Source organism: Peromyscus eremicus, chromosome 1, assembly GCF_949786415.1.
Source record: "Peromyscus eremicus chromosome 1, PerEre_H2_v1, whole genome shotgun sequence".
NCBI classification, from domain to species: domain Eukaryota; kingdom Metazoa; phylum Chordata; class Mammalia; order Rodentia; family Cricetidae; genus Peromyscus; species Peromyscus eremicus.
In genome coordinates, this window is record NC_081416.1 from 8,788,171 (window position 1) to 8,814,836 (window position 26,666).

The 26,666-nt window shown below is 45.3% G+C and overlaps 1 protein-coding gene across 5 annotated transcripts in view; it reads left to right on the top strand.

Moving 5' to 3' along the window:
* Positions 1-5,808: 5,808 nt before the first annotated feature.
* The window catches only part of Xpnpep1 (X-prolyl aminopeptidase 1), a 52,184-nt gene continuing 31,326 nt past the window's right edge, over positions 5,809-26,666 (top strand). Inside the window, exons 1-3 of one of the 5 annotated variants that reach the window (XM_059256643.1) lie at positions 5,809-5,967; positions 13,519-13,607; positions 21,198-21,322. In XM_059256643.1, the coding sequence (XP_059112626.1) occupies positions 21,206-21,322 (117 nt within the window). In that variant the 5' untranslated portion in view covers positions 5,809-5,967; positions 13,519-13,607; positions 21,198-21,205. Of the gene's footprint in view, positions 5,968-6,595; positions 6,730-11,080; positions 11,211-13,518; positions 13,608-21,197; positions 21,323-26,666 lie in introns of those variants that run through there. The other 4 variants (XM_059256627.1, XM_059256634.1, XM_059256653.1 and 1 more) reach the window with 4 other exon arrangements.

Sequence of the window (26,666 nt, forward strand, 5' to 3'; positions counted from 1 at the left end):
TAGTGCATTTGGAAATAAAAAGGAATCAAGTACTGGTACATGCTACAACATGGATAAACTTTAAAATGCCACTTTAGGGTGTTCCCAAGCACCAGAAAGTCCAGCTCCAGGGGATCTGATGCCCTCTTCTGGCTTTCAAGGGCACTTGCACTCACATATATATATCCCCACACAGACACTCACAATACAAGCAATTAAAAATAAAAAACAAAGCTGGGAGGCTGTGAGAGATGGCTCAGTGGTTAAGAGCACTGATTGTTTTTTCAGAGAACCCAAGTTCAATTCTCAGCTCCCACATGGTAGCTCACAACTATCTGTAATGCCAAGATCTGACACCCTCACACAGACATACAAGGAGACAAAATGCCAATGCACATAAAGTAAAAATAAATAAATTATTAAAAAAAAAACAAAGCTGGGCTTGGTGGCATGCACTTTTAATCCCAGTGCTTGAGAAGGAGAGGCAGGGGAATCTCTGAGTTTGAGGCCAGCCTGTTCTACAGAGTGACTTTTAGGACAGCCAGGGCTGCACAGAGAAATCCTGTCTTGAAAAACGAAACAACAAACAAAACCCCCAAAACAAAACAGCAGCAGCAGCAGCAGCAGCAGCAGCAGCAGCAGCAGCAGCAGCAGCAGCAGCAATAAAAACCACAAAAACCAAACCCAAACCCCCAAATCTTAAAAATGACATATTAAGTGAAAAGGGCCAGTCAAAAACTCCAATATCCAATATCATTTATATACAATTTCTAGAAGAGACAAGTTTACTCAGACAGAAAGATTAGCAGTTCCCTAGGGTATGGAAGATGAGGATAAGGGGTGGAGAGAGAATACAAAGGGCATGGATTTCTTTCTGAGATGAAGAAAATTGCCTAAAATTGATTGTGGTGATGGCTGTGATTATCCCAAACCCACTGAGCTCTACACTGTAAACAGGCTAATTGTATGGTATGTGAATATTTCCCCAATAAAGCTGTTACAGAAGAATCCAGTGAAGGCCTCACAGAGCATATCTCCCAACTTCAGATTCTCTGCATAGGTCCTGACAGCTGCATAGAAGCTTAGGGAACCAGGGGAGAGAGGGGTTGTGCCTGAGTTAAAGACATCCTACCATTTAGTGGCAGCACCGGGCTAGAGATCGTCTCCTGACCTCCCCCTCTGCCATAGCCATGTGTTTAACCGTAACCAGAAAAGGACTGTGAGAAATCGACATCATGCTCGCTTCCCTTCCTATTTGGGAAAGGCTTTCCTCCCTCCACCCGAAGGCTTCCTGAGAAGAGGATAAAACACTGTAAAGAAGGGTCCCCCTTAAAGGCAGAGACAGGCAGCATACTGCCCCCCGCCTCCCCCCACCCCCAGCAGCATGGGAGGGTCTCTGTGCTCCAGAAAATCCTTACTCTGTACGTACTCTGTATGTTTGGGATTCAGTCACACTTAGCTCATCAAAATACTGTTTTCGCAACCACCATTTGATGTCCAAGAAACCCTGTGGGCCTCATAAGGTTTAAAATTGTTTTTTATTTGAACCAGAGAACTGAGCTTTGCCAAGAGCAAATGGAACTCAGATATCAAAAGGTCTGAGTTCAGTTTTCACTGAAGACAAAGGGTGAGTGGATTGTGAACTGAGCCAAATGCGCTCTCCCACCCTTAATTTACAGTACATTGTTTTGGCAGACTCTCCAATTCTGAAAGTTGGCTTTCTTCTCCCATTCCTCTCTAGGGTGTAACCATAAGCCTATCTTTTAGTTAAGTTTACGAAGAGAGAAAGAGAGAGAGAGAGAGAGAGAGAGAGAGAGAGAGAGAGAGAGAGAGAGAATGCATATTATATCAGTTTGTGAGGCCTTCACTCATCACAGCTCCTATAGCTATCAATTCCATTAGAGCACACAGAAACATTGGGAAGAGTTAAAAATCTTCTCAGAAGCTGTATTTTCATTTGATCTACTGCAAGGATTTTATTTTCAAAGTCCCTTCAGGTGGGAGTTTATTGAAGGAATTTTTGCCATAGCCCCCATCAGTACACAGTCAGGATATTAACCTGTTATTAACTCGAGTCCTGAAGAATCGCTATTTATTGGAATGCCTGGGTTTGGAAGACAAACATTTCTCTCGCTTTGCCTCCCAAAGAGAAAGGCAGAATGAGGAGTACTTATATATATATTTTCCTTTTTTGGTAGCAATGGAGCTTGAACCCAGGGCCTTGTGCACGCAAGGCAATCACTCTGCCACTGAGCTAAATTCCCAACCTTTTACTCACAAAAAAAAGTCTGTGTAGGTGTGAGTATGTGCCACTGGGTGTGTGTGTAGGTCAGAGAACCACTAAGAAGGGTTCATTTTTCCTTCCATCAGGTGGGGCCCAGGGGTCAAACACAAGCTGCTTGGTTTTGAGGTGGATGTCTTTACTCTATGAACAATCTACCTAGCCAGATATCGGGAAAAACCCCCCAAAAACAAAAGAAAGAAACAACAACAAAAAAGAAAGAAAGACAAAAAAACAGGGAAAACAGAAACTGTTTTAGTTTCTGCCATCCCAAGATAAGCGCCAAGACACTAGAGATCATTTTGCTTTTATTCTGAAAAAGCATTTGCACTATAACAGTTTGTATCTAAATCTACAGCTATGTGTTATAAAAATGGGAATTATATTGTTTTATAATATTTTTTCATTTTTTAGTCCACAATTATTAATAAAGCTATAATTAGTCGTGCATAAGATCCAACTGTGCAAGTGATAATTTAAATGATTCAGTAAGGAGTCTTTTAATTAAAAGTGACAGAAAACCCATGTCAAAACGACTTAAGAACAAGAGGAAATTTTTTGGCTGACATCTGAAAGGTGTAATGGGAGATGTGGTCCAAGGCCCAGCAAGACTCAGGGCTCAGGTGCTGTTATGAGGTCTGTTTCTCTCCTCTCCCCTTGGTCCTTCTGCTGCCTTTGTACCATCGGAAGGTCGCATGTACAGCCAGCAGCTCAGGAGCCAGCAGCTCAGGAGGACAGCCTCTGCTGTTGCCTGGCAGAGGAGAGCAAGGTCCCATTCCAGCCTTATCATGCAAACCTCTCTGTTCCGTATTGGTCCCTCAGCAATCGCTGTGCTTGTTACTGTGGGTTTGCTTCTGGGTCACACAGCACTCCCTGGGATTCAAATGTCTCACCTGGACCACACAGCCTGAAAACAAAAGAGGGAGGCACGAGTGACAGCTGGGCTCCATGGACAGCACGGTTATTGGAGTGAATGGTGGGCAGCCCAACACCAGTCTACAAAACACACACTTGGACTTTTAGAACTCGCTTTATGCTAGTTTTCTAGAACTTTTATAACAGACTGCCATAAATTGGTGGCTCAAAACCCAGAAACTTGTTATCCCAAACTTTTGGAATCTGAACATGTAAGATCAAGGTATCTATGGGGTCACTTAATTTTTTCCTCGAGGGAGAATCTGGTCACACTTCTCTCTTGGCTTTGTGTGGCTCCTGGCAATCTTTGTGCTTGCCCTGCGGATGCGTCATGCTCATCTCTGTCTCCATGCCCTCATGGCATTCTTCCTGTACACACCGTGTGGCCAGATTCCTTTTAAAATTGTCATATTGGAATAGAAACCTGTCTGTTCTGAAAGGATTCATTTTAATTAATCACATGCCCAAATAAGATCAGAGGAACTGGGAATAATCTATGATTTTTTGGGGGTGGGTAGGGGTGGGGTAGGCACAATTCAATTTATAATGCTTTCACACACTTCCTGTTTCTATTTCCATCCAAGACACATCTGAGCTGAATTCAAACGCTACCACCAGTCACTTCCCTCTTTCCACTGAGCAGGCCAGCAGTTTGGATGAAGCCACTTCAAGGGCCCCTTACCTAGAACCTGTGGTCATATTTTGTTGTATTCTAATAAAACTTGCCTCAAGATCAGAGGACAGAGCCAGCCACAGAGTTAAACATAGAGGTCAGGCAGTAGTGGCATGTCCCCCTCCCCCAGGGTTTCTCTGTGTAGCTTTGCACCTTTCCTGGAACTCACTCTGTAGCCCAGGCTGGCCTTGAACTCACAAAGATCCGTCTGGCTCTGCCTCTCGAGTGCTGGGATTAAAGGTGTGTGCCACCGCCTTGAACTCTGTGAGTTCAAGGCCACACTGGGAGAGAAACAGAGCCAGGCATTGGTGGCATACGTTTTTAACTCCAGCACACGCTATTAATCCCAGAACTAAGGAGGCTGAGATAGGTGAAATGGCTGGGCAGAGAAAGGCATATAAGGCGTGAGCAGACAGGAACTAGAGGCCCTTTCTGCTGAGGACTCAGAGGCATTCAGCCAGAGGATTTGTGGAGACAGGATTGGCTGAGGAGTTGGCGAGGTGAGAAGTGGCTGTGGCTTGTTTCCTCTGATCTTTCAGCATTTACCCCAATATCTGGTTCTGAGTTTTTATTATGTGACCATTTAGGATTCGTGCAACAAGAACTTGTTGGTTTTGTGTGTGAGAGCTAAGAACATCCTAATGCCAGAATGTACATTGTAATTTTCATCACGTATGAGCTCAAGAACTTTGGGCAGTGAACTTGCTTTCTGAAAACCTCAGTCTTTGAAAACAGTAAAACGTGCACAAATAGTCTCTTGGTTCACTGGGTTGTCATAGGCTAGACAGATATCGATCAGTTTGTGTCAGTGTGCCTACCTACAAAGCCACGAGGTCTACAGACCCAAACCACACTTAACTCTTCCTGCTCTCACCCTCTGCAATTATTCTCAGAGTTTTCTTCCTGGGATTTCCCCAAAGAGCTTCAAGGCCATGAAGGTGGCTTTGCTGTCTTGCAAACAGGAATTCAAGTCTAGTCTAGGGAATACCCAGTGTTTCTTTCTCTCCCCTCCAAAGCCAGACATAAATTCCGAGCCAGCTCCTTTCTCCTTGGCAGTATGTCTATGAATTGCTCGCTGTCTTTTGGTTTCACTTATAACTCCTCCTGGTAACTGGTTTTCTCTCTTGCTATTCTTTTGGGTGTGGGCAGGAGCCAGTCACTTTGTTTACAGTCTCCTTTTGGCTCCTTAAACTTGAGGAAATGAACAGACATGCTCTACCACATACCTTCTTTTCTGACTTGTCTAGGTGCTCACATGAACTGGGACTTTCAGTACTGGAGGATAGCAGAACCCATTCGACACAGGTGTATTAGGACTTGGGGGCACCCATCAGCTTTAAAAAGTGCAATTTCAGTTAGTGCCAGGTGTTGTGATAAGCACTAGGGACATAACAATGAACAGGAGAACCACTGTCTCTGCTTCTGAGAAGTGTGCAATCTGGGGACATTTATTTCTGCAGAAAACGTGAGAATTTACTGAATGTCAGCTATTGCTCATTTTTATACAACAGAAACAACTCCTGTATTGAGGGTTATGGTATGTCTGTAGGGTAGAGAGAAAGAGAGCAGAATTTATTTTTAAAAGATAAAGTCATGTGAAAAATGGTAAAAGCTGTGGGGAAAAAAGCAGGCTCAGGGAGACTGGATGTGTCAGAGGGGGTTTATAGCTTTAAGCAGGTTTCATTGAGGTTGTGGCACTTGGAGGAAGGGACCATGAGTGTGCTCAGCCTTTTCAAGGTTATTGAAGGCCAGCAGTGAGAGGTGTGAGCTGTGACTTCATCCTGAATGAGATGGGGAATGTCTTAGTTTCTTTTCTCTTTGCTGTGATAAAATATTCTGACAAAGGAATTTTCGCGGTAAAGAGTTTATTATTTGGCTTACAGTTCCAGGTTATAGGTCACCATAGCAGGGACGTACATCATAGTGGACAGAAGATCGAGAGAACTGGTGTCATTACATCCACAGTCAAAAGCCGAGAGCTCATTTCCACCGATTTGTATTGTCTAACATCCTCAGCCTAGGGAGTGAGTGGTTCTACTCACAATTAAGATGAGTCTTCTCATACTAATTAACACAATCAAGACAATCCTCACAGACAGGCCAGAGGCGTTTCTCTCAGGTAATTCTAGAGCTCATATAAGTCGATTATAGTAAACACCACAGGGAACCTCTGGATAGGATTGTTCTGGCGGTGGAAGTGATGTCATCAGATAGGTGACAGGTAGAGATGATGAAAAGTGGGTGGGACATGGAACAGCCACTGACTGAGATGAAAAAGCCCTATTTGGAGAACGTTTTTGTGTATGGGGTTAGGGCTTAGGTTTGGACGCTTTGACGTCAGTAGTTACCCAAGTGAAGTGAGCAGCAGGTTTTGAAGCTGTTTGAACAAAATCATTTGGGTGACATCTCTAAGGTCTCAGCAAGTTATATCCGGATCCAGGGTCTCCAGGACCCTAAAATAGGTTCTTACAGAGCTGGTCACGACACACTAGTCTTAGCTGACCTGAAGGCTGGAACATACCTGGGAAGCACTGCAGTCTAATTAGCTGGCAAAACTCTTCTTCCTCTTTGGGGAGGAAGAGAAGCGCTGTCGCACAGCAGCACGGCGCCTTCTTCCCAACTGGTTGCAAAGGGCACCACCCTCTCCTAGCAACAACAGCCTGCAGGGGTTCGGAATTCTGAAACGTGGCCACGCCCCCTCCAGCAAACGGGCGGAGCCTAAGAGTGGGGCGGGGTCCTGCGTGAGCACGCCACAGAGGGGGGCGTGGCCTGCCCGGTGCGCGCGCCTTGCCGCCGGTGATCAGCTGGTCTGCGCTCCCCTGACGTGGGCTAGGGCACGTCACCGCCGAATGGCAGCCTCCAGAAAGCCACCGCGAGTAAGGTGAGGGGACTGTGCCGGCTGGCCGGCGTCCGGGCGCGCGAGCTGCACACCCGGGAGGGTAGGGAAAAGAGGGCGAGGAGCGGCGGGCCCGCGGCCGTCGGGCGATGGCCAAGACTGGCGGGAGCCTTCCGAGCTGGAGCCCGGGATCGATCCGTGCAGCCGGGCAGGACTCAGCTCGCTTCCGGCGTGGCCGCGGGCACCTCCGGGCGGCCGGATCCCGTCCTGGGACCCGGGCGGGCCGCGATCTTCACCAACCCCGACCCGGAGGGAAGGCCCTGCTATTGCAGGAAGTTGGTCCCTTTTGAATCCACCCCGGGTACCCAGAGGTGGTTGTGTCCCTGTCCTCACCCTCCCCTTCCCGCGGCAATCTAAAGTTACAACCCTGAGCATTCTGATGTCTGCATTTTACCTCTTATCCACCCCCTCCACAGAGACAGGCAGCTGCGGGGCCCTCCCCACACAAATGGTCTCTGGGGCTATATCAGGAAACAGATTGGCATAACCTTCTGGAAAAATCCCACCAGGAAACTGGTCTAGGTGCTCCTTGGACACAGGAAGTGCGAAGATATTTCTCAGCCTCATGTTGAACATGTTTTAGTTTATTCTCCTCCCAAACCAGGCACACTTAGCTATTAAAAGTGGGAAATAGGCCGGGCGGTGGTGGCGCACGCCTTTAATCCCAGCACTCGGGAGGCAGAGCCAGGCGGATCTTTGTGAGTTCGAGGCCAGCCTGGTCTACAGAGCGAGATCCAGGAAAGGCGCAAATCTACACAGAGAAACCCTGTCTCGAAAAACCAAAAAAAAAAAAAAAAAAAAGTGGGAAATAAGTACACAAAGGCCAGAATTAAACCTGTGGTGATCCACAGAGGCTTACCAGTCCTCTAAGACCAGTTGAGGCTCTAGTGAACTCATGAGAAACTGCAGCCCGACTTATTTGTAGAATTCTGATCATGTTATGCTTGTGTTTTGTGAGTGGACAGATCTCAATCCTACCTTGACTTGGACCTGGTTTTGTGGTAGCACCTTAAGTACGACCAGAGATCCACATGTACACTGTGGAGGGGTGTGGGTAACTGTCCACATGGATAGACCTTTCTGGAAGTTTTCTCCTGGAAATAAGGTCAGGCAAGTGGAAAATAATGTAATGCTAAAGGCTGAGAGGAAGCATTGAGGACCAGACCGTAGTCATCGCTGGATCCACAGAGTAACAGTATTGGGGGTGGCCTTTGAACGTCAGTTGGTAGGCTGAGACGGGAGGCCTTTTGTTTCAGGATGCTTTCCTGAAGTGGTAGAATTCCAGTGCCATCCAGTGTATGAGGACTCCTTTCATTTTAGAAGGATGTAAAATGGAGCAGGGGTGGTGTTAGTAAAGCTAAAGCCAAGAGCCAGGACCGCCATCTTTGGTCCTCCCCTTTCACTTCTGCCTCTAGTTTGCTCAGCTCTTGACTTGGGTAGACTTTTCCTACAAGACTCCTAGGTGGCCAGGCGGTGGTGGCGCACGCCTTTAATCCCAGCACTCGGGAGGCAGAGGTAGGTGAATTGCTGTGAGTTGGAGGCCAGCCTGGGCTACAAAGTGAGTCATTCCAGGAAAGGTGCAAAGCTACACAGAGAAACCCTGTCTCGAAAACCAAACCAAACCAAACCAAAACAAAAAATACTCCTAGACCGACAGCCACATAGAAATAGTCCTACTTTGGCATGGTGAGACTCCTAGGCAGACAGTCACATAGAAACAGTCTTTCTTCAGCATGGTGAGACTCCTAGGCTCACAGTCACATAGAAACAGTCTTACTTCGGCATGGTGAGACTCCTAGGCAGTCAGTCACATAGAAACAGTCTTACTTCAGCATGGTTAGAGCAGGACTCTTAGATCTTACTCTAACCAGACTCACTTGATTGTAAATGTTATCTGAACTAGTTGTCATGACCAGAGGCGTGTACTAACCAAGCCTGCATCCATGATGTAGCACATCAGTGATGGATACTCATTCCAAGTCTTGGACTAAAATGGAGAAGGTGGTCCTCAGGTCAAGAGGGTGGGCTCCGTGTGGAGGAAGACACTGTTGCCTCCTCTCCCACCCTCACAGCTTCTCCCATTTGTTTCATTTCACGGAGTGTCGTTGAGCACTTGGTTCTTCTTTGGCCTCAGCTCAAGCATTAGAGCTGTGTGATTCTCACCACAGCCTGGGAATGGAGTTTGGATGCATACCTAGAACTCTGTTGGGATTTCTTTTTAAAATGAGAGGGAGAAAGGGAGACAAATGTAGTTTTAGGTAGTTCTGGCCATAACCACCGTATGCAGAGATGGAGCAGGGAGTGTGCTGTACACTCTTTCCCACTGAGGTACCTTTTCTTCATGATCTGGAGAGGACCTAGGCTTCAGAAGTTCTTGGAAGGGGTAGAACACTGAGGTAGAACACGGGGACATCGAGAGGCCTGGGCTCCGATTCTGTAATACTTTGCTTCTGAATAGTTGAATGGCTTTAATAATCACTGAGTTGTATACCTCACCGATGTTGAAGACATTTTTATCTCCGAATACATTTTTTTATTTACTTATTTTTTATTTTGTGTATATGTGTGCGTGCGTGAGTTTATGTGTACCGCATGTATGCAGTAGCCCTTTGGGGGCCAGAAGAGGGCATCAGATCCCCTGGAACTGAAATTACAGACAGTTGTGAGCTGCCACATGGGTGCTGAGACCCTAATCCAGGTCCTCTGCAAAGAGCAGCAAGTGGTTTTGACCACAGAGTCATCTCTTCAGGTCCTTTCCCCACCCTGGCTCCTCCTCAGAACTCCTCATTTCCCCAGCATCCCATTGTCTTAAGCTCTTGGCAACCAGAAGTTTCCTTTGTCTCTCTAGGTTGCCCATTCTGGCCATTCATATAAATAGAATCATACACTGTATTTTTTTGGTGCGTGTGACAGTTTTTTCCCTGAGTGTAATTTTGTCTTTCCAGTGTCTTACGCATGCTGCATGCTGGACAAGGGTTCTACTCCTGAGCTATACCTATTGTCCTTTGAACAAGTTTTTATGAGGCGATGTTTTCAGTTTTCCTGAGTATATGCCTCCCAGGGGAATTGCATGGGTTGGATAACCATATTCCTTTTTCTTTTCTTTTCTTCCCCCCCCCCCCCCCCCCCCCCAGACAGGGTTTTTCTGTGTAGCTCTGGCTATCCTGAAACTCACTCTGTAGTTCAGGCTGGCCTTGAACTCAGAGAGATCCGTCTGCCTCTGCCTCCCAAGTGCTGGGGTCAAAGGTGTGCGCCACCACTGTCCGGCTCATATTTAATTTTTAAGGGAACTATTGAGTTGTTTCCAAAGCCACAGCACCAGCTTACATGTCATTAGCAATGCCTGATGCCTGATGGTTCCGACTTTCTACATCCACATCCATACTTGTTATTGTCTGTGTGTTTTTTTGTTTTTTTTGTTTTTTTTTTTTTTTTTTGGTGGCCCGTGCCTTTAATCCCAGCACTCAGAATGTACAGACAGGTGGATCCTGTGAGTTTGAGATCAGCCTGGTCTACACAGTGAGTTCCAGGCCAGTCAGCTACATAGTGAAACCCTATCTCAGACAAATAAACAAATAATATTTTGTGTGTGTGTGCACATGTGTGCCTGAGTGTATGTATGTGCAGGAGCCAGTAGAGACCAAAAGAGGGTGTTAGACTCTCTGGAGTTACAGGCAGTTGTGAGCCCCTGTGTGGGTGCTGGGACTGAACCTATGTCCTCTGCCAGAGCAGTAAGCACTCTTAACTGCTGAGTCATCTCCAGCCCCTGATTATCCCCCTCTCAGTGGGTGAGAAGTGATATCCTTTCTTTCTCCAGTGCTGGGGTAGAACCCAGGGCCTCAAGCATGCTGGGAGAGCCACTTGCTTTCCCCTGAGCACCAGTTCCAGCCATCTTTGCTGTTCTGCAGACTTAGGATGCTCAGTGATGTTGAACGTCTTTTTTTTCTCTCCCTCCCTCCCTTCATTCTTTTTTTTTTTTTCTGAGGTAGAATTGTGCACTTAAGTCTAGGCTGGACTCAAATTTGTGGCAGTCCCCCTGCCTCAGCCTCTTGAGTTTTAGGGATGCATGTGCGAGCCACCATATTCAGTAGTGTTGAACTTTGTCTTGTCTGTCTTTGACCATTTGAAGAAAGGTCTTTTCACATTCTTTGACCATTTTCAAATTATGGTTATCTTTTTATTGGTGAGTTGAGATAATTGGGGCCCTTTTGTCTAATCTCAGTTCCTGGTATTACTATATTTTAGGATCCACTTGTCAGCTTATATGTAGAAGCCAGCTGGAATTTTGATAGAGAATGTTCAATCTTATATTAACATCTTTTTCTTTTTGAGACAGGACTCTGTGTGTAGCCCTGGCTGTCCTGGAACTTGCTATGTAGACAAGGCTGGCCTCTAACTCACGGAGATCGACTGGGCTCTGCCTCTGAGTGTACCATCACACTTGGCGAGTTTTATATTAATGATAAGTAAGTCTTCGGATCCATGAATCTGTATATTCAGATTTTATTTAACTCACGTGTCACCAATCTTTTGTATATTTTACAGTATGCCTTTTACACTTTCTTTGCTAAGTGTATTAAGTTTTTTATTGTTTTAAATGCTATTGAACAGGGATTTTTCTTTATTTCTTGATGTTGAGAGCAAAGGTATGGAAGTATAATTAATTTTTACATACTGTCTTTGGTGAGTTCAGTTACTCTAGTTTTTGGTGAGTTGTTTAGGGTTTTGTCTGCTCAAATCGATGGCATTGTGAATAGAATTTTGCTTGTTTTTTGATCTGGATACATTTGGTTCATTTCTTGCCTGATTGCCCAGGATAGAACCACAAATGCAGTGTAGAGTGTAGTAATTTCTGTCTTGCTTCTTCCTCATACGGCAAAGCATTCAGTTTTCACACTTCTTGTAGGTGTAATGGTTAGGTTGGAAAATCAAAAAAAAAAATTCACTTATTTATCTGTGTGTGTGCACATATTGAGGTCAGAGGACAACTTAGGGGAGTCATGTCTGTCCTTCCACTATGTGGGTCCTGGAGATCAAACTGGTAATCCATCTTAGCCGTAGGCTCCTTGATCTGCTGAGCCATCTCGTTGCTGAGTACTTTTATCCTCAGTGGGTGTTGCATTTGTCAAATGATTTTTTTCCATGTCTTGAGATGTTGATTTTGCTCTTTATTTTACTGATCTGGTGTTTTACATTAAATTTACTATGTTGACCAACCTTGTATTCCTGGGATAAAACCTGTGTTTGCTCTTTTCTGGCATTTTGTTGAGGTCATGTGCTCTAACATCTATGAGATCCCTGGCATATCTTACTTTGGACAACAAATTCAAGGCTTCATTCTGTCCTAGATCCTTGTAGAGGCTTCATGGCCTTGTATTTGCTATACTCATTTTCTGGGATGTTCTTCTAGAATTGAACATGGCTAGCTTTGTCACTTTTTTAAAAGATCGTTCTTTGCTAAAATGGCAAGTATTACCAGAAAGACCTCCCTTGCCCTCCCTTCCGTTCCCTGCTTTGTAGAACAGTGTCCGTTGCTTTCTCTCCCCTGTCCTGTCTCCCTGGCCCACTCATAAGGCAGAGGTCTCATCCACCAGTGTCTACACTAAGTTCTTGATACTGGAAGGTTCTCAGCCAATACTCGGGTGAAGGTGATAGAGAATTCTCAGGTGCCACAGATTTAGAGGGACTTAAAGCTTGCCTGGGATGTTGGTAAACTTAGCCTGGGAAGGTATCAGATCCAGATGGAGGCCTTTATGCCTGAGATCCAGGGTCCCTATAGATGGTTTGCCTGAGAAGTTAATGTGGAAATTGCAAACTGTGACAATAATGCTTATATGAACTAGGACATAGCTTTTCATAGACAGTTTACACCCCTACCCCCCCACCCCTTTTTGAGATAGGTGTTCACTCTGTAGCCCAGGGTGGGCTCAAACTCTTCCCCTCCTGCTTCAGCCTCCTTAGGAGTGCTGGGATCATAGGTGTGTACCAAATGCCTGGCTGAAGATAAACTTCAATTCCTTGAGGCAGGTTCTCATGTATCCCTGGCTGACCTTGAACTAAGTAGTGTATTGTGACTTTGAACTCCCAATTTTGAGCATGTACTACCCAGCCTGGTTTGCGCAATGGTAGGGATTGAGCCCATGGCTTCCTGCATGCTGGGCAGGGATTCTACCAGCTGAGCTACACCCTCAGCCCGTGAAGATAACTCCCAATGAACCACCAACAGGGAAAAGCAGCACATCCAACAAACACAAGACTTGCTCTCCACGGTGGAAAGTTTGAAATAAATGCCTAAAATGATCAAGCTGCTAGGAAGAGAAACTGAAACCAGAGTGGAAGAATAGGACACCACAAAAGAGTGAAATGGAACAAAGTAGAACCTTGTACAAGTGCAAAATCTCGTCATTGAGAACATAGTTACAGAAAATAAATCTTAGTCTAGTGTGAGATTAGATGTAATTGAAGAGGTCTGGCTGCTGTGGGTGTGTTTAACAATGGCAATCTAATGTGCCCCATAGGAAAGTGCTCCCTGCCCTGGAGTACCCCGTAGGGAAGTGCTCCTTGCCCTGGGGTACCCCATAGGGAAGTGCTCCCTGCTCTGTTGTACACAGAGTGGAGGGTGGTTTATCCGAAACTGGTGTGCCATCACTGGTACCAGGGTAAGAGTTCTGACTCACCCCGGAAAGCTGCTCAGCCAACTTACGCCTTCTTCGACTGAGCCTTGCCACGTTTCCTGGGGCCAAAGTCTGCAGCATTCTGCTCTTTCTCTTTAAGGGCGAATCACCAGGATTTTCAGCTGAGAAATTTAAGAATAATTGAACCTAACGAGGTGACACCCTCAGGAGACAAGAGTGTGGAAAGAGGTAACAACAATTTTGCTTATAAATTAGATGAAATATCACAAGAGTTTCTGTCCCAACCTCAGATTGACTGGGAAGAGAGGTCAAGGGATTTGTAATTGAGTGTGACTAAGATGCAGTTAAAAATCATGCTGTCCTCTGGCTTCCTGGGTGATCAGTTACTGTTTTTATATATTTACCACTTAAATTTATTATACTATATTTGTTTATTGTATATATATGTAAGAGTGTACATGTCATGGCGCATGTATGGAGGTTAAGAGACAACTAGTGGGAATTGATTTTCTTTTTCTACCATATGAGTCCTGGGACTGGAACTCAAGGCAGGCTTGGTGGCAAGCACCCACCCGCTGGGCTGTCTTGCTGGCCCCAGGTTTTTTTTTTTTTTTTCATGTTATGGGGATAGATGGTGATGGTGGTGGGTGGAGGAGATTGTTATTGAAATGTCTTCTGGTTCTTCTAGTGCCAACTTTTATCTCTAATATAGTCCCTGTTGATTATCTTAGAAATTACCTTTCTACCTTTTGTCAGATTCTGAAATGGGAAAATATATTACTGTGCTGTATACGTTCAGTGTGCGATTAGGAAAAGTTCTTTTTTTTGTGGGGGAGGGATTTCCAAGATCAGCTTACTTCTTAGAACTGGTTAGCCTCGCTTTGCTGTGGCTACCCTAACAGAATTGCAGTGTGTCTTCCATCCTGAAGTGGCTGTGGGAATACCAATGGTATTGTGTGCAATTTTACATCTAAAAATACAGACTATCCAGCTCATTTTGAGCTATATTAGGGAGAGGAGAGAAGTAGGAAAAAGAGGAAGAAAGGCATCAAGGGCCAAATAATCAAATTTGGAGTTGGAAGAAAACTTCCAACTGTATGAAGGAGATAAGAGTTCCCCGGGAGCTAAGGTGGTAGATGCCAGCTGGAGATCAGAGCCCAAGTATTGTATTGATTCTACTGGTCATAGGCTTATTTAATCCTCTATTAAGTCCCCTAGCAATGTTGGTAATGGAGCATGAACTAGAGAATTACATAGACCTTGGGTTCTGGCTCTTGATGGTCCAGCTGACTTGGGCAACTCCTTAACTCTTTTTAATCCCTATTCCTTTAAATGGGAATAATGAAATCTTGCTTGAAAGAATCATTGTGAGAATCAAGCACTAACATATGTATAGCCCTCAGCTATCTCAGCCATATAGGCAGAGACACAGACTCTGTTTACAAGAACATCTGGGTAAAATCTAGGATGCTGAAATTGGAGGGTATCCGCCCCCCTGCTCTTACAACAAGATGGGTGGGAATCTCAGCTGGAGCCTCAGGTCCAGGTTCACATATTTCTAGAGTTCCTTCATGTGGTGCTTTCGCACTTGTTTTCATGTCTAGTGCTAGCCACCCAGTGAGGGGAGTGAGCTGTGCCTTCAGTGTGGTCAGGCAAAGCTTTTGTGATAAAGGCTTCAGGGTTAAGAACTTGTTTCATATGCAAGAGGCTTCAATGAGTCATTCTCTTTAAGGCATGATTTAAAAACACCTAGCAATGTAGGCTAATGTTACATCATGGACTGGTTTGTTGCTCTTGGCTTTCCACTTCCCTGCACACTGCTCAGCTCTTGGCAGCTGCTAACATTTCTGAAAAATAAAAGGGTGTGGAGTGAGATACTATAATATGGCATCTTCTGAGTTCCTAACTTTTTGTTTCACTGTTATGTAGCTTTTTCTGAAAAGATCATAGACACACCATTGTGATACTCAGCCATCTAAATGTGCATAGTTATGCATGGATACAGAAATGACATGGTCTCTGCTTTAGGGAAAAGCAGGATACATACCTGTTACATCATTTAGCCCATTGCATTTCTTCTTAATTTGTTCTGTATCAGACTCTAATAACTGCAGATACTCATAATGCTTCTCTTAGAATAACTAGTTTTCATCAGAATTACCCTTTGAGTTTACCAGCCATGACTGTCACGTGCCTTTCCTACCTTAGTGGCTGGGGTGCACATTTGTGCCGGTTTTGTCCTTCAGTGTCACCTCTTCAGCTGTCAGTCACTGCCATAGACGGTTGTTTTACATGGCTAAGGTGACTCAGCCGTCTTTCGTCTTGTGCTTACCTCGGTGGCGGTGTCTGGCTGAGCTGTTTCTGTTTGACTTCAACCTTCTTCTGATGTTTCTGTTTGACTTCAACCTTCTTCTGATGTTGTGGTCTCTACTTTACTCTTGCTGCCAACTGCCTCGTACCGTATGTGTCTGTTGGTTGTACTTATGGGAGTTTTTTTGTCATGTCAAGGATACAGGTGACAAAGAAGTGGCTATGTTTGACCCAAAACAACAACCGATGTGATGAGCCGGAAGGATAAGAAGGCAGGAAAAGGGGAAATGTTGAGACTAGCCATGTGGGCTGAGGTCATGGTGAATGGAAGGAAATACACAATTGTAATAAATCGATGATGCTTATGGTTCTAAGGCGGCCTGACTTGCCAATCGCAGAGAGGGATAATAGTAAAGAGGCAGGAAATAGTGGTGAAGGCCAGGGTGTGGAGGTGAGGAGACGGGATAGTGAGTAGGAAGCTGAAGATGACTTTGACCAAACTCACTTGGTCTTGATCGTTTTCAGTTCCCAGCGAGGTGCTGATGTTTGCTGCTGGCTGTGATAAGTTTGTCCATGAGGTTAGTAACTGCCAGTGTTGGTGCATTCGGTGCTGTGCTATGAACTCCTAGGTGGTGCCAACAAAATCCTTAGGTCGGAATGTGCCCTAATTAGCCAAATTCTGTAAGAAAATTAATGATCTCAAAAGAAAGTACAGTGGACTCTTTCAGATATTTGCTTTTTAAAATTTCTTATGTCCAGGCTGCACCCCAGACCAAGAAGTTCCCAAGGTAGTTCTAACGTGCAGCCAAGGGTGAATCAGTACTCCAAAAGAAGTCTTTATTTTGGCCTGATGTGAAAATGTTACCATAGGCAGGGGATGGTGCCTGCCTGTAGTCCCAGCTGTTCAGAAAGCTGCAGTAGGTGGAGCTCTTGAGTACAAGAGGGTTGGACTAGCATAGGCAATGGAGTGAGACACCCCCCCACAACAGTGGGATGGGGTTTAATTTGTTTAATTGGAAGCATAATAAATCTGTTCTGAAACTCAGGAATGTTGTCACAGCCTTGTTTTCAGGCATTCTTTTGAGTTCACAGTGGGTTTTACTTTGGATTCAGTAGGAGTGTTAACATATGCATTGAGTTTTGACTTTTAGGGAGTGGAGCAGTGCTGGGTATTGAACCTAGTGCTTCATGGTGCTAGGCAAGTGCTTAATACTGAGCTGTGCTCTTAGTTCTAAGATGAATTCATAGTAGTCCAGATACTTCTTGTGTGTGTGTGTGTGTGTGTGTGTGTGTGTGTGTGTGTGCGCGCGCGTGCTCTACTGGAGATTGAATCTAGAGCCTAGTGCATACTAGGCAAGCACCCCAGCACTGGGCTGTGCTCCCACTCCAAGCTGTATCCCCCAGACTGTACCCCCCACTCCCCACCCCCTGCCCCCAGCTGTATCCACAGCCTTCTTTTCTTTTGAAGTAGTGTATCATATCACTAATTTGCCCAGACTGGCCAGGAACTTGTGGTCCTTTTGCCTTATTCTCCTTTAGAATTACAGGTCTGGGCCTCCAGGCTTGGCTTCAGACCAGATATTCTGATCTCTGTTTCTCTGAGACATGAGTTGATAGAGGCTAAGTAGAGGAGAGAATAGGAAAGGAAGTTCCTCTGAAGACAGTTTTCAGAAGCAGCTGTAATGTAAGGAACATGGATATGATTGAGTGGTGAGGAGGACAGTCTCCAGCAATACTTCCTTTGAGTAATTCTGCTCTGAGACTCCTCTGAGCTGTAACAGTTGGTGAAGTTGTCCTGGTGGAGATGATGAACTGGTCAGTTTTTCAGCTGGTCATACAACTGGTGTGAGGTATGTTGTGGGGAAGTCTATTGAGGTCACCATAAGAACTGAAGTGTGAGAACCCAAGGTGTTGGTGCTGATGAAGAAAGAGAAAGAAGCAAATGGAAAAGTTCCAGTGTGTGTAAGCTGCAGCAATCATGTCCGTCCTTGAGAAGCCCCTGATTTAGCTGCCTCATAGGAACCCCCCCTCCACTATGCATAACTGTATATCAGGTTGTTTCTTGATAACTAAGATCTTTTATTACTTGCTTAAAATGAGTTGCAAAATCCCAAACACCAACAGTGTTTAATGCTGGCAAGGATGTGGAGCAATGGGAACTCTTGTTCATTGTGGGTGAAGCATGGCCAAGCCACTTTGGAAAGCAGTTTGAAAGTTATTTACGTGCTAATAAATGCTTGTCATGTAATTGAGCTCTCACATTCCTTGGTGTTTACCCAGATAAGCTGAAACAGTATATCCACACAAAAGCCCTGAGCATGATTGTTTATGGCGGCTTCATTCATAGTCATCCAAATTTGGAAGCAAAGGTGTCTTTCAACAGGTGAATGAATAAATAAGCTGCAGTACAGCTACTTATTAGAATATCATTCAAAACTAAAAAGAGTTGAGATAGCACACCCTAAAAAGATATGAGGTGCTCTTCATCTTGCTAAGTGAGAGAGGCCAATCGAAAAGACTGCCTACTGTATGATTCTGGTTGAATAATATTCTGAGAAGGTCTAAACTAGATAGTAAGAAAGATGAAAGATTGCCAGGGCCTGGGGGAGAGTGAGGGATGGGTAGGTTGAGCATGGATGATTTTGGGGGTCAGTGAAAATACTGTACATGGTGGTACTTGCCTACAACCCCAGCCTGAGGGAGGAGGATGTGAACGTGAGTCAGCTGAGTTACATAGTAAGTTCTAAATCAGCCTGGGATATAGAGAGATCCTGGCTCAAAAATCAAGTGCTGGTGCTCTAGTTTACTGGTCTGTTGCTCAGGAAACACTGAAACAAACACAGCTTGAGGAAAAAGGGTTTATTTCAGTTTACACTTCCAGGTCACTCAATCAGTCATCCAGGGAAATCAGGGCAGAGACTCAAGCAGGAACTTAAGCAGAAACCACGGAGGACCACTGCTTACTGTCATGTTCCTTCCAGCTCTTGCTCAGCCAGCTTGCTTATGCACGAGCGCGCGCGCACACACACACACACACACACACACACACACACTACACACACACACACACACACACACACACACACACACACACACACACACACACACGCGTAATTTAGAAATTAAAAGAAATACTTTGAGCTGGGTATGGTGGTACATGTAGTTCCCAGCACTCAGAAGGCTGAGCAGAATTGTGAGTTCCAGGCCATTCTAGCATACTTAATGAGACCCTGTCACCACCAAAAACAACAACTCTAAAGAACAAATCCCTTATCATCCCACTTTGACATCTAGCATTCTAGGCGTGTTTTACGCTAGTAATGCATGGGCTGAGGATAGTGTGCTTGACCACAGCTCTGTTGGCTTTTGGTGACGTCATTGGTTAGGTTGCCACAGGACTGTGGCTAAGGCTTATCTATTGGATGAGTCAGTATCTGTTGAGTAAAGGTCTTTTTGAAGAGCCTACTAAGCAGGGACTGGAGAGATGGTTTAACAGTTAAGAGCTCAGGCTGCTCTTTCAGAGGACCCGGGTTTGATTCCCAATACACACATGGTCACTCACAGCTGGCTATAAATCCCATTCCAGGGGATCTGCCACCTTCTTTTGACTTCCAAGGGCACCAGGCATGCATATGGTGCACATACATATATGTAAGCAAAATATTCATATACATAAGTAAATCTTAAAAAATTGCAGTTTTATACATTTATATAATTTTAGTCATTTTGACCCCCATTACACTCATTCCCCCACTTTCTCATTAAAACCTTTCTTTTCATTAAATCACCCACTTTCATATCTTTTTATATGTTATGTGTGGTTTACTTAGTTTAAGAGTTGCTTACACAACTATGGGTGAGTTATTTATTGAAGCATAGGCAACTATCAGTGGCTACATCACTGAGGGAAATACAGCGCCCTTCCAGAAACCAACTGGCACTCGTCTCTGGGAGATGGGTGGGGCTTTGTCTATGATGAAATGTTGCCAGGCCCCGTCCTGTGCAGGTCTGGTGTGGATAACCACAGCTGCAGTGCGTTTGGAGTGAAACAGTTAGGTCGTATGTTAAACCTCCGTCCTCTGGCTCTATGTGCTTTAGGTCCCTCTTCTGTGATGCTCGCTGAGCTTTGCAGTGGGTAATACAGATGTCCCGTATAGAGCTGATTACTTACTATCACTATTCTTTGCATTTTGACATCTCTTTGAGCAAGCTGTGAAGGAGCAGGCCAGTAAGCAGCAGTCCTCCATGGCCTCTGCATCAGCTCCTGCCTCCAGGTTCCTGCCCTGTTTGAGTTCCTGCCCTGACTTGCTTCAGTGATGTACTCTGAGGTGGAACTGAAATAAACCTCTACCCCAGGTTGCTTTTGGTCGTGGTGTTTTATCACAATAATGGAAAACCTAAAATTATGGCACACAAAAGTAACCACTCTTAGCACATGGGTGATTGTCCTTCTGGAAACTTCTTTGTGCATGTGTACATTTTAAAATGCAATTTTAAAGTAGAGTAATCTACATATGCCCTTTCAAAATATGTTTTTAATTATCCACCAGGCTTAGACATCTTTCCAGTATACATCCCACACATACACCTATGTAATATTTTCCTAGGTCTATATAAGTTTTCATGGCTTGCTTAGTGTTCTATGCATCATAGTTTATCTAACCAATAATTCCTGTTTCTTCTACAGTTATAAACAAAGGTTGACACCTATATTTTTATATATCTGTTTAATTATCTCCTTAGAGTAATATCCTAGAAGTGCAAGATAATTGGAAAATGAGTCTTAGTGGCAAACTTTTTCTTGCCACCTAATGGCTGTTTGGAAGTAATATTTAATAACTATAAACATAAGTGTCTTTGGCTGTTCATGCTTAGTCTGGTGGTGGAGTAGTCAGTTTGAAGATGAAGCTGCAGGAGGATGGGATGAGGGAGATGGGAGGATGGAAGGTGGGAGGATGGTATGAGGGAGGATGGTATGAGGGAGGATGGTATGAGGGAGATGGGATGAGGGAGGATGAGATGAGGGAGATGGGATGAGGGAGATGGGATGAGGGAGATGGGATGAGGGAGGATGGGATGAGGGAGATGGGATGAGGGAGATGGGATGAGGGAGATGGGATGAGGGAGATGGGATGAGGGAGATGGGATGAGGGAGATGGGATGAGGGAGATGGGATGAGGGAGGATGGGATGAGGGAGGATGGGATGAGGGAGGATGGGATGAGGGAGGATGGGATGAGGGAGATGGGATGAGGGAGGATGGGATGAGGGAGGATGGGATGAGGGAGGATGGGATGAGGGAGGATGGGATGAGGGAGGATGGGATGAGAGAGGATGGGATGAGGGAGATGGGATGAGGGAGATGGGATGAGGGAGGATGGGATTAGGGAGGATGGGATGAGGGAAGATGGGATGTGGGAGGTACCCTCCTTTAGCTTGCTTTGAACTACTAGTCAGTTGAATTGCGGGAGCCAGGCTGGTTTTGGAACAAATTCTTCTGTTGTTGCAGACCACAGGATGGCTCCAAAGGTGACATCAGAGCTGCTTCGGCAGCTGCGACAAGCTATGAGGAACGCCGAGTATGTGGCAGAACCAATCCAGGCCTATATCATCCCGTCAGGAGATGCCCACCAGGTACCAAGTAGAGATGGCTGAAGAGAGGACCCATCACCCTCCTTGCCTTTTATCTCCCCTCAGCTCTAACGTGTTTATAGAATTCTAGTTGTGAGCCCATGAGTAAGTGTGTCTTCTGGGGCCTGACACAGGAGTGGTACCTGGTTAACTCTCACTGAATGCCTGCAGCATTGACCCTTCTTCTTTGTTCCCAGTGAATTCAGCTCTTCCAGTAGATTGTGAAGAAGTCAGTGGGTAAATTAAGGGCATAAGTTCTGGATCTTTCCATTGCTGATGTCTTCCATCCCACTGCTTCTGCCATGTTCTGACCCCATCAGAATTGTCTCTTTTGCCTCTCTGTGCCTATGCAGATGGTCCTACCCCTCTGGCATTGCTAGAAGATAGGTAGGAAGCCACCAAGGAGCTCCATCTTCGTGGTGATGAATGAACTCAGGACTAACTTGATGTAGGCAGGTCAGCAGGTGTGAGTGTCACCCTGTGATGGTACTAAAGGGTTACAGAGGTGGAAGGTTCCGGTTTAGTGAGAGAAGAAACAGTGTACAAAGTGCTTTTGCTCCCCGTTGAGGCATCTATATGTGTGTTGTTTTCCAGCCTTTGCTCATGTGCAGGGCACTGCCTCAGTGGTTGTGCCTCATGCCAACAGGAGAATTGTTTTCTACCTTAAGAATCAGTTAACTGGGTGGTGGCGCACGCCTTTAATCCCAGTACTTGAGGCAGAGGCAGGCGAATCTCTGAGTTCGAGGCCAGCCTGGTCTATAGAATGAGTCCAGGACAGCCAGGGCTACACAGAGAAACCCTGTCTTGAAAAACCAAAAAGAGAAGAAGAACCACGTTAGTAGTGGGGTTAAGCTGTCTGTGTGTGGGGCGGGAGAGATGACTCAGCAGTTAAGAACAGTTGCTGACCTTCCAGCAGAGTTGAGTTTGATACTCAGCATCCATGTTAGGCAGCTCATAACTGTCTGCAGTTCTAGCTCTAGGTTATCTGATACCTCTTACTTGCCTCTCGAGGTACCCTCATACATGTATGCATTATCACCCACAGACATGCACACATGTGTCTCTTGTAAGGCAGAGAGAGTGTGTTGACTACTGTGCAGAAAACTTGATCAGGCTGTGGAAGTGGGAGGGTGGGAGAGGGTGATCATGGGGGATTTGTGAGACAAGATAGTTGAACTAGAACCTGAAGGGTGGATCCAGTGTGGGTTGTGGAAACAGGGGAGGGGAAGGAAAGGGGTTCCAGGTGAGGGTTAATAGGAACAAAACCAGGGAGGCAGATAGTCTTAGAATTGTGTGGCAGTGTCCCTGGTGAAGTCTCAGGGAAGTGTAAAGTGTTAGTGTGAGTTAAGGCTGGGTTTGAGGAGTCCCCAGTTGCAAGTGGCAGAAACTGCTTCCACACACCATGGACAATAAAAATGCTTTGGGAGTTTAGACCAGTGGTTCTTAACCTGTGGGTCGTGACCCCTTTGCTTTACATCATTTTTTTTTCCTGGGCCAACAGGCAGGTTACAGAGCAGGGAGTATAAACTGCTAGGCTTTCATTTCCTTATCTCTTACTTTGAAGATACTAGACTGAGCCATAGCCTTCATCCCAGGTCCAGAGTCCAGGGGAGGATGAGATTGCTGGAACTCCCTGTCTTGTGCTCCCACCCCCCAACATCATGTGGAACAAGCAAGTGATTGGGGTCTACCATGAGGGTGCAGGTGGCAAGTAAAGGTGTGACTGTACACTGCTAAGATCCGACCTCCGTGTGTGGTATTTAGAAGTGCTCTCCATATGCGTTCTGAGGTGTTTGTGTCTTGTCAGATGCTCTACAAACACGTCTGTGATCTAAACAGTGAAGTGAGCTGTAGTCAAACATCACACAGAATCTACCAGCATAATGACTTAGAATGTGCAGTACTGCGATGTTAGCAACATGCACACATTGTTACATGACAGATTTCTACAAGTTCTTCATCTTGCAAAGCAGCTGGAAACTCTACCCATTAAAGGACCCCTCCGTTTCCCTTCCTCCCTGCTCCTGTAATCCTCCATTGTATTTCAGGTTCCAGAAGTCTGACACTTCACGTGCTTCATGTAACCAGAATCGTGTTTTACCTAAGTGTCCTCAGGGCTCCACTGCATATGACAGAGCTGATGCTGATTAAGGGCTTTCACCCACCCCTTTCCCTTTTCCATTTGCTCTCCTCCCCTTTCCTTTCCTTAACACATTTACTTTATTTGTGACCCTTCACCTCCAAGGGTGGCCTAGTGCAGGAAGATTTGAGCCTCAATGCACCTCCAGTTCAGGCTGTGTGTGCAGCTGTGTGTCTGTTTGGGTTTCTGTCTCTTTAACCTGGTCTTAGCTACGCTCTGTACTGTCTGTAGAGAACACTCTCACAGCTAAGCCAACCCAAGTTTTTCTTGATGTTCTCAGTCCTGGGCGCTATTCACGAACATTTATCACAAAGCTGGTTTTCTCCTTCGACTCATTGAATTTTAGATGCTTCTGCCTCTGACATTGAATGTGACCTAATATACTCTTCGGCAATGATAGTAAGACTGGCCAAAGGACAGGCTGGTGCAGGTTTACTCAGTCCTTCAGCTGTTACTGGAATATCTTTGTTGAAACTTTTTTCCTCAATAAGGAGGTTGAGGCTCCAACCCCAAGAAAATGTGTCACTTAGCAGCATCCTAAAAACAATACATCAGGCTTGTTCAGTGCTAGTGACTATGTAGCCCAGGCTGGCCTTGAGTTAATTTTTAATTATTTTTAAGTGTGTGTGTGTGTGTGTGTGTGTGTGTGTACGCATGACAGTGCAGGTACCCGCAGAGGCCAGAGGTGTCGGACCCCTGGAGCTCAAGTTACAAGTGGTTGTGCTTGTGAGCTGCTCAGTGTGCATGCTGGGAATTGAACTCAGGTCCTTTGCAAGGAGCAATAAGTACTTTTAACTGCTGAGCCATCTGTCTAGTCCCTGGCCTTGAACTCTTGATCCTCAATCCTCTTGGCTTAGCCCCTGGACTGCTGAGATCACATGCAGCACCACACCCAGCTCTATTCCTGACTCTTGTCCTTCCGTCCTCCCCACCACTCTGCTCCTGTTTTTTCATCTTTCACTGGCTTTCTTTGTTGCTGTGACGTAACTGCCTGACATGAGTTTGTAGGGGAGACTGAGCTTTATTTGTTTACCATTTCTGCCTGCCTGCTTAGGGGCTGGACAAATGTAGAGGCAGGTGGCTCCCATGTGGGCCTGAGGGATTATCCGTTCAAATGCTTGGATGTCAGATTTGCCACTTAACCAGTCACTTAGATGTTAGACTTCAGTCTCAGCTTGCCTGCAGAAAGGGGACAGTGACATGTGAGTCACAGGGCTGCTGTCAGCAAATACTTTAAGCAGGTCTGCCCCTTAGGTTTCATTGTGTGAGCTGCTTCTATTGTTAATATCACCATTGTGGAAGCTAATAAGAGTCCCCTTTGAGTAAAAAAATAGACAAGCCACAATTGGAGATGTGAACACAAATATAAAATCCCACATGTTGTAGGGAAGGGTTTAGCCAGCACCATCTAGGAGAAATTTGTGAGGTATCACTTTAAATCTTTAGCCACACTATAAGGTAAAGTATTAATACATTTCTTACTTCAGTGTATCAGAAGATTTATCATTTTCATACATCAGTATAAAGAGTATAGATTACTTTTTATAGGAACCATTCAAATATGGTACTTTATATTTATAAAACACCTCAATTTGAATATACGGTTTTGAGTATTTGGTCTGTATATACCTTTCATTAAATTTATAGTTGACAAAGTAGACTCACGTACCCAAGTTGTTCTAAGCATACCCAAAGGTTTTCTAATAATTGAATCTAATAATTGAATATCTGTTTTAAAATTACATTGCAATTTGCAGGGTGGTGGTGCATTTAATCCCAGCACTCAGGAGGCAGAGGTAGGCAGATCTTTGTGAGTTTGAGGCCAGCCTGATCTACAGAGTGAGTTCCAGGACAGCCAAGGCCACGTGGAGAAACCCTAACTCGGGGGGGAAAAATACATTGTAGTTGGTTAAAGTGAAATAAAATTAAATACTTAAATTTCAGTCTACTTTTCTTTAGTGCTTAGTAGCCACATGTAGGCAGAGGCTGCTGTTGTTCACGGCATAAGCTTGTCTACGTATGGACTGCATCCCTAGGTGAGAGGGACCTTCAGACAGTAGAGTGAGGAAGGCTTCCTTGAGGAAGTGCATTTAATTGGACTATGGGCAGTTAGAATTTGGATGTGAGGAGAGAGGTAGAGAGGGAAAGAGTGAGAGAAACAGACAGAGACATTCATAAAAAAAAACCAAAACCAAAAAAACCCCTGTCAGTCATCCATTCCTTTTCATAACCTGTTCATAGTCAGGAGTTTTGTTTTTGTTTTGAGACTCTCTTATAGCCCAGCCTAGTCTCAAGCTTGGTATTGTAGCAGAGGGTAACTCTGAATGCCTGTCCTCCTGCCTGCAAGGATTACAGTGTGCCCCCATGTCTGGCTGAGTTGAGGGTTTTGTTAGCAGGAACTCAGGAAGGATTTTGGAACAGGAAAGTGACATGACCAATAGGGGTGTTATTGAATATGGATTGGTTGGAGGAGGAAGACACAGAAGTAGAAACCTGTTGATGGGTCAGGTAGAATCCTGGAGTCTGAGTAAAGAGGGTCTGAAGTTGAGCGTTGGCCTTAGAGAGCAAAGCTTGGGAGGAGAAACAGCAGGGCATGCTGTAAGTGTGAGCCGTGCATGCAGGTAGCAGAGAGACTCTCCAGGGTAGGGCCCACGAGTGGTTAGGATGGCAGCAACAGCACTGGGTCCCTGGCTTCAGTCCCTGTGGGGCCCACTGTGCAGTTGGGGTGACTCCACTAAGTGGGGCTCTGGGTCCTTGCCAGGACTCTGAGAACAGGGAGGAAGGGCTTCTTTGTGTGTGACTTGTTCAGCAGCCTCCTCTGCAATAGAGAGGCTCTGTTTTCTGTGACCCTAATTGTTTCATTTCAGCCTGATTCAAGGTTGGTGGAATTCCTTCTAGGGGTGGAGAAGGGAGGGCGCTAGAGAAGTGAAGGGGAATCTTGAATTCTGTCCTTTGTGTACTTTCCAAAATACAAATACACCCACATACTGTTCCCTAGTAGAGAGGAAACAGACGAACCCCAATGAGTGATTATGCAAGGACTTGGCACTTCGGTGGTCGGCCTCTCTCCATCCTCCATCGATTTACGGGGTTCTCTTTAATCCCAGAACAAGGCCCAGGGGAACTTTCAGTGGTAATCTGGACGCACTATCTCAGGCAGACATTGGGATTCCCAGGCATCTCCTGCTTCAAGCCAGGACAGTCACT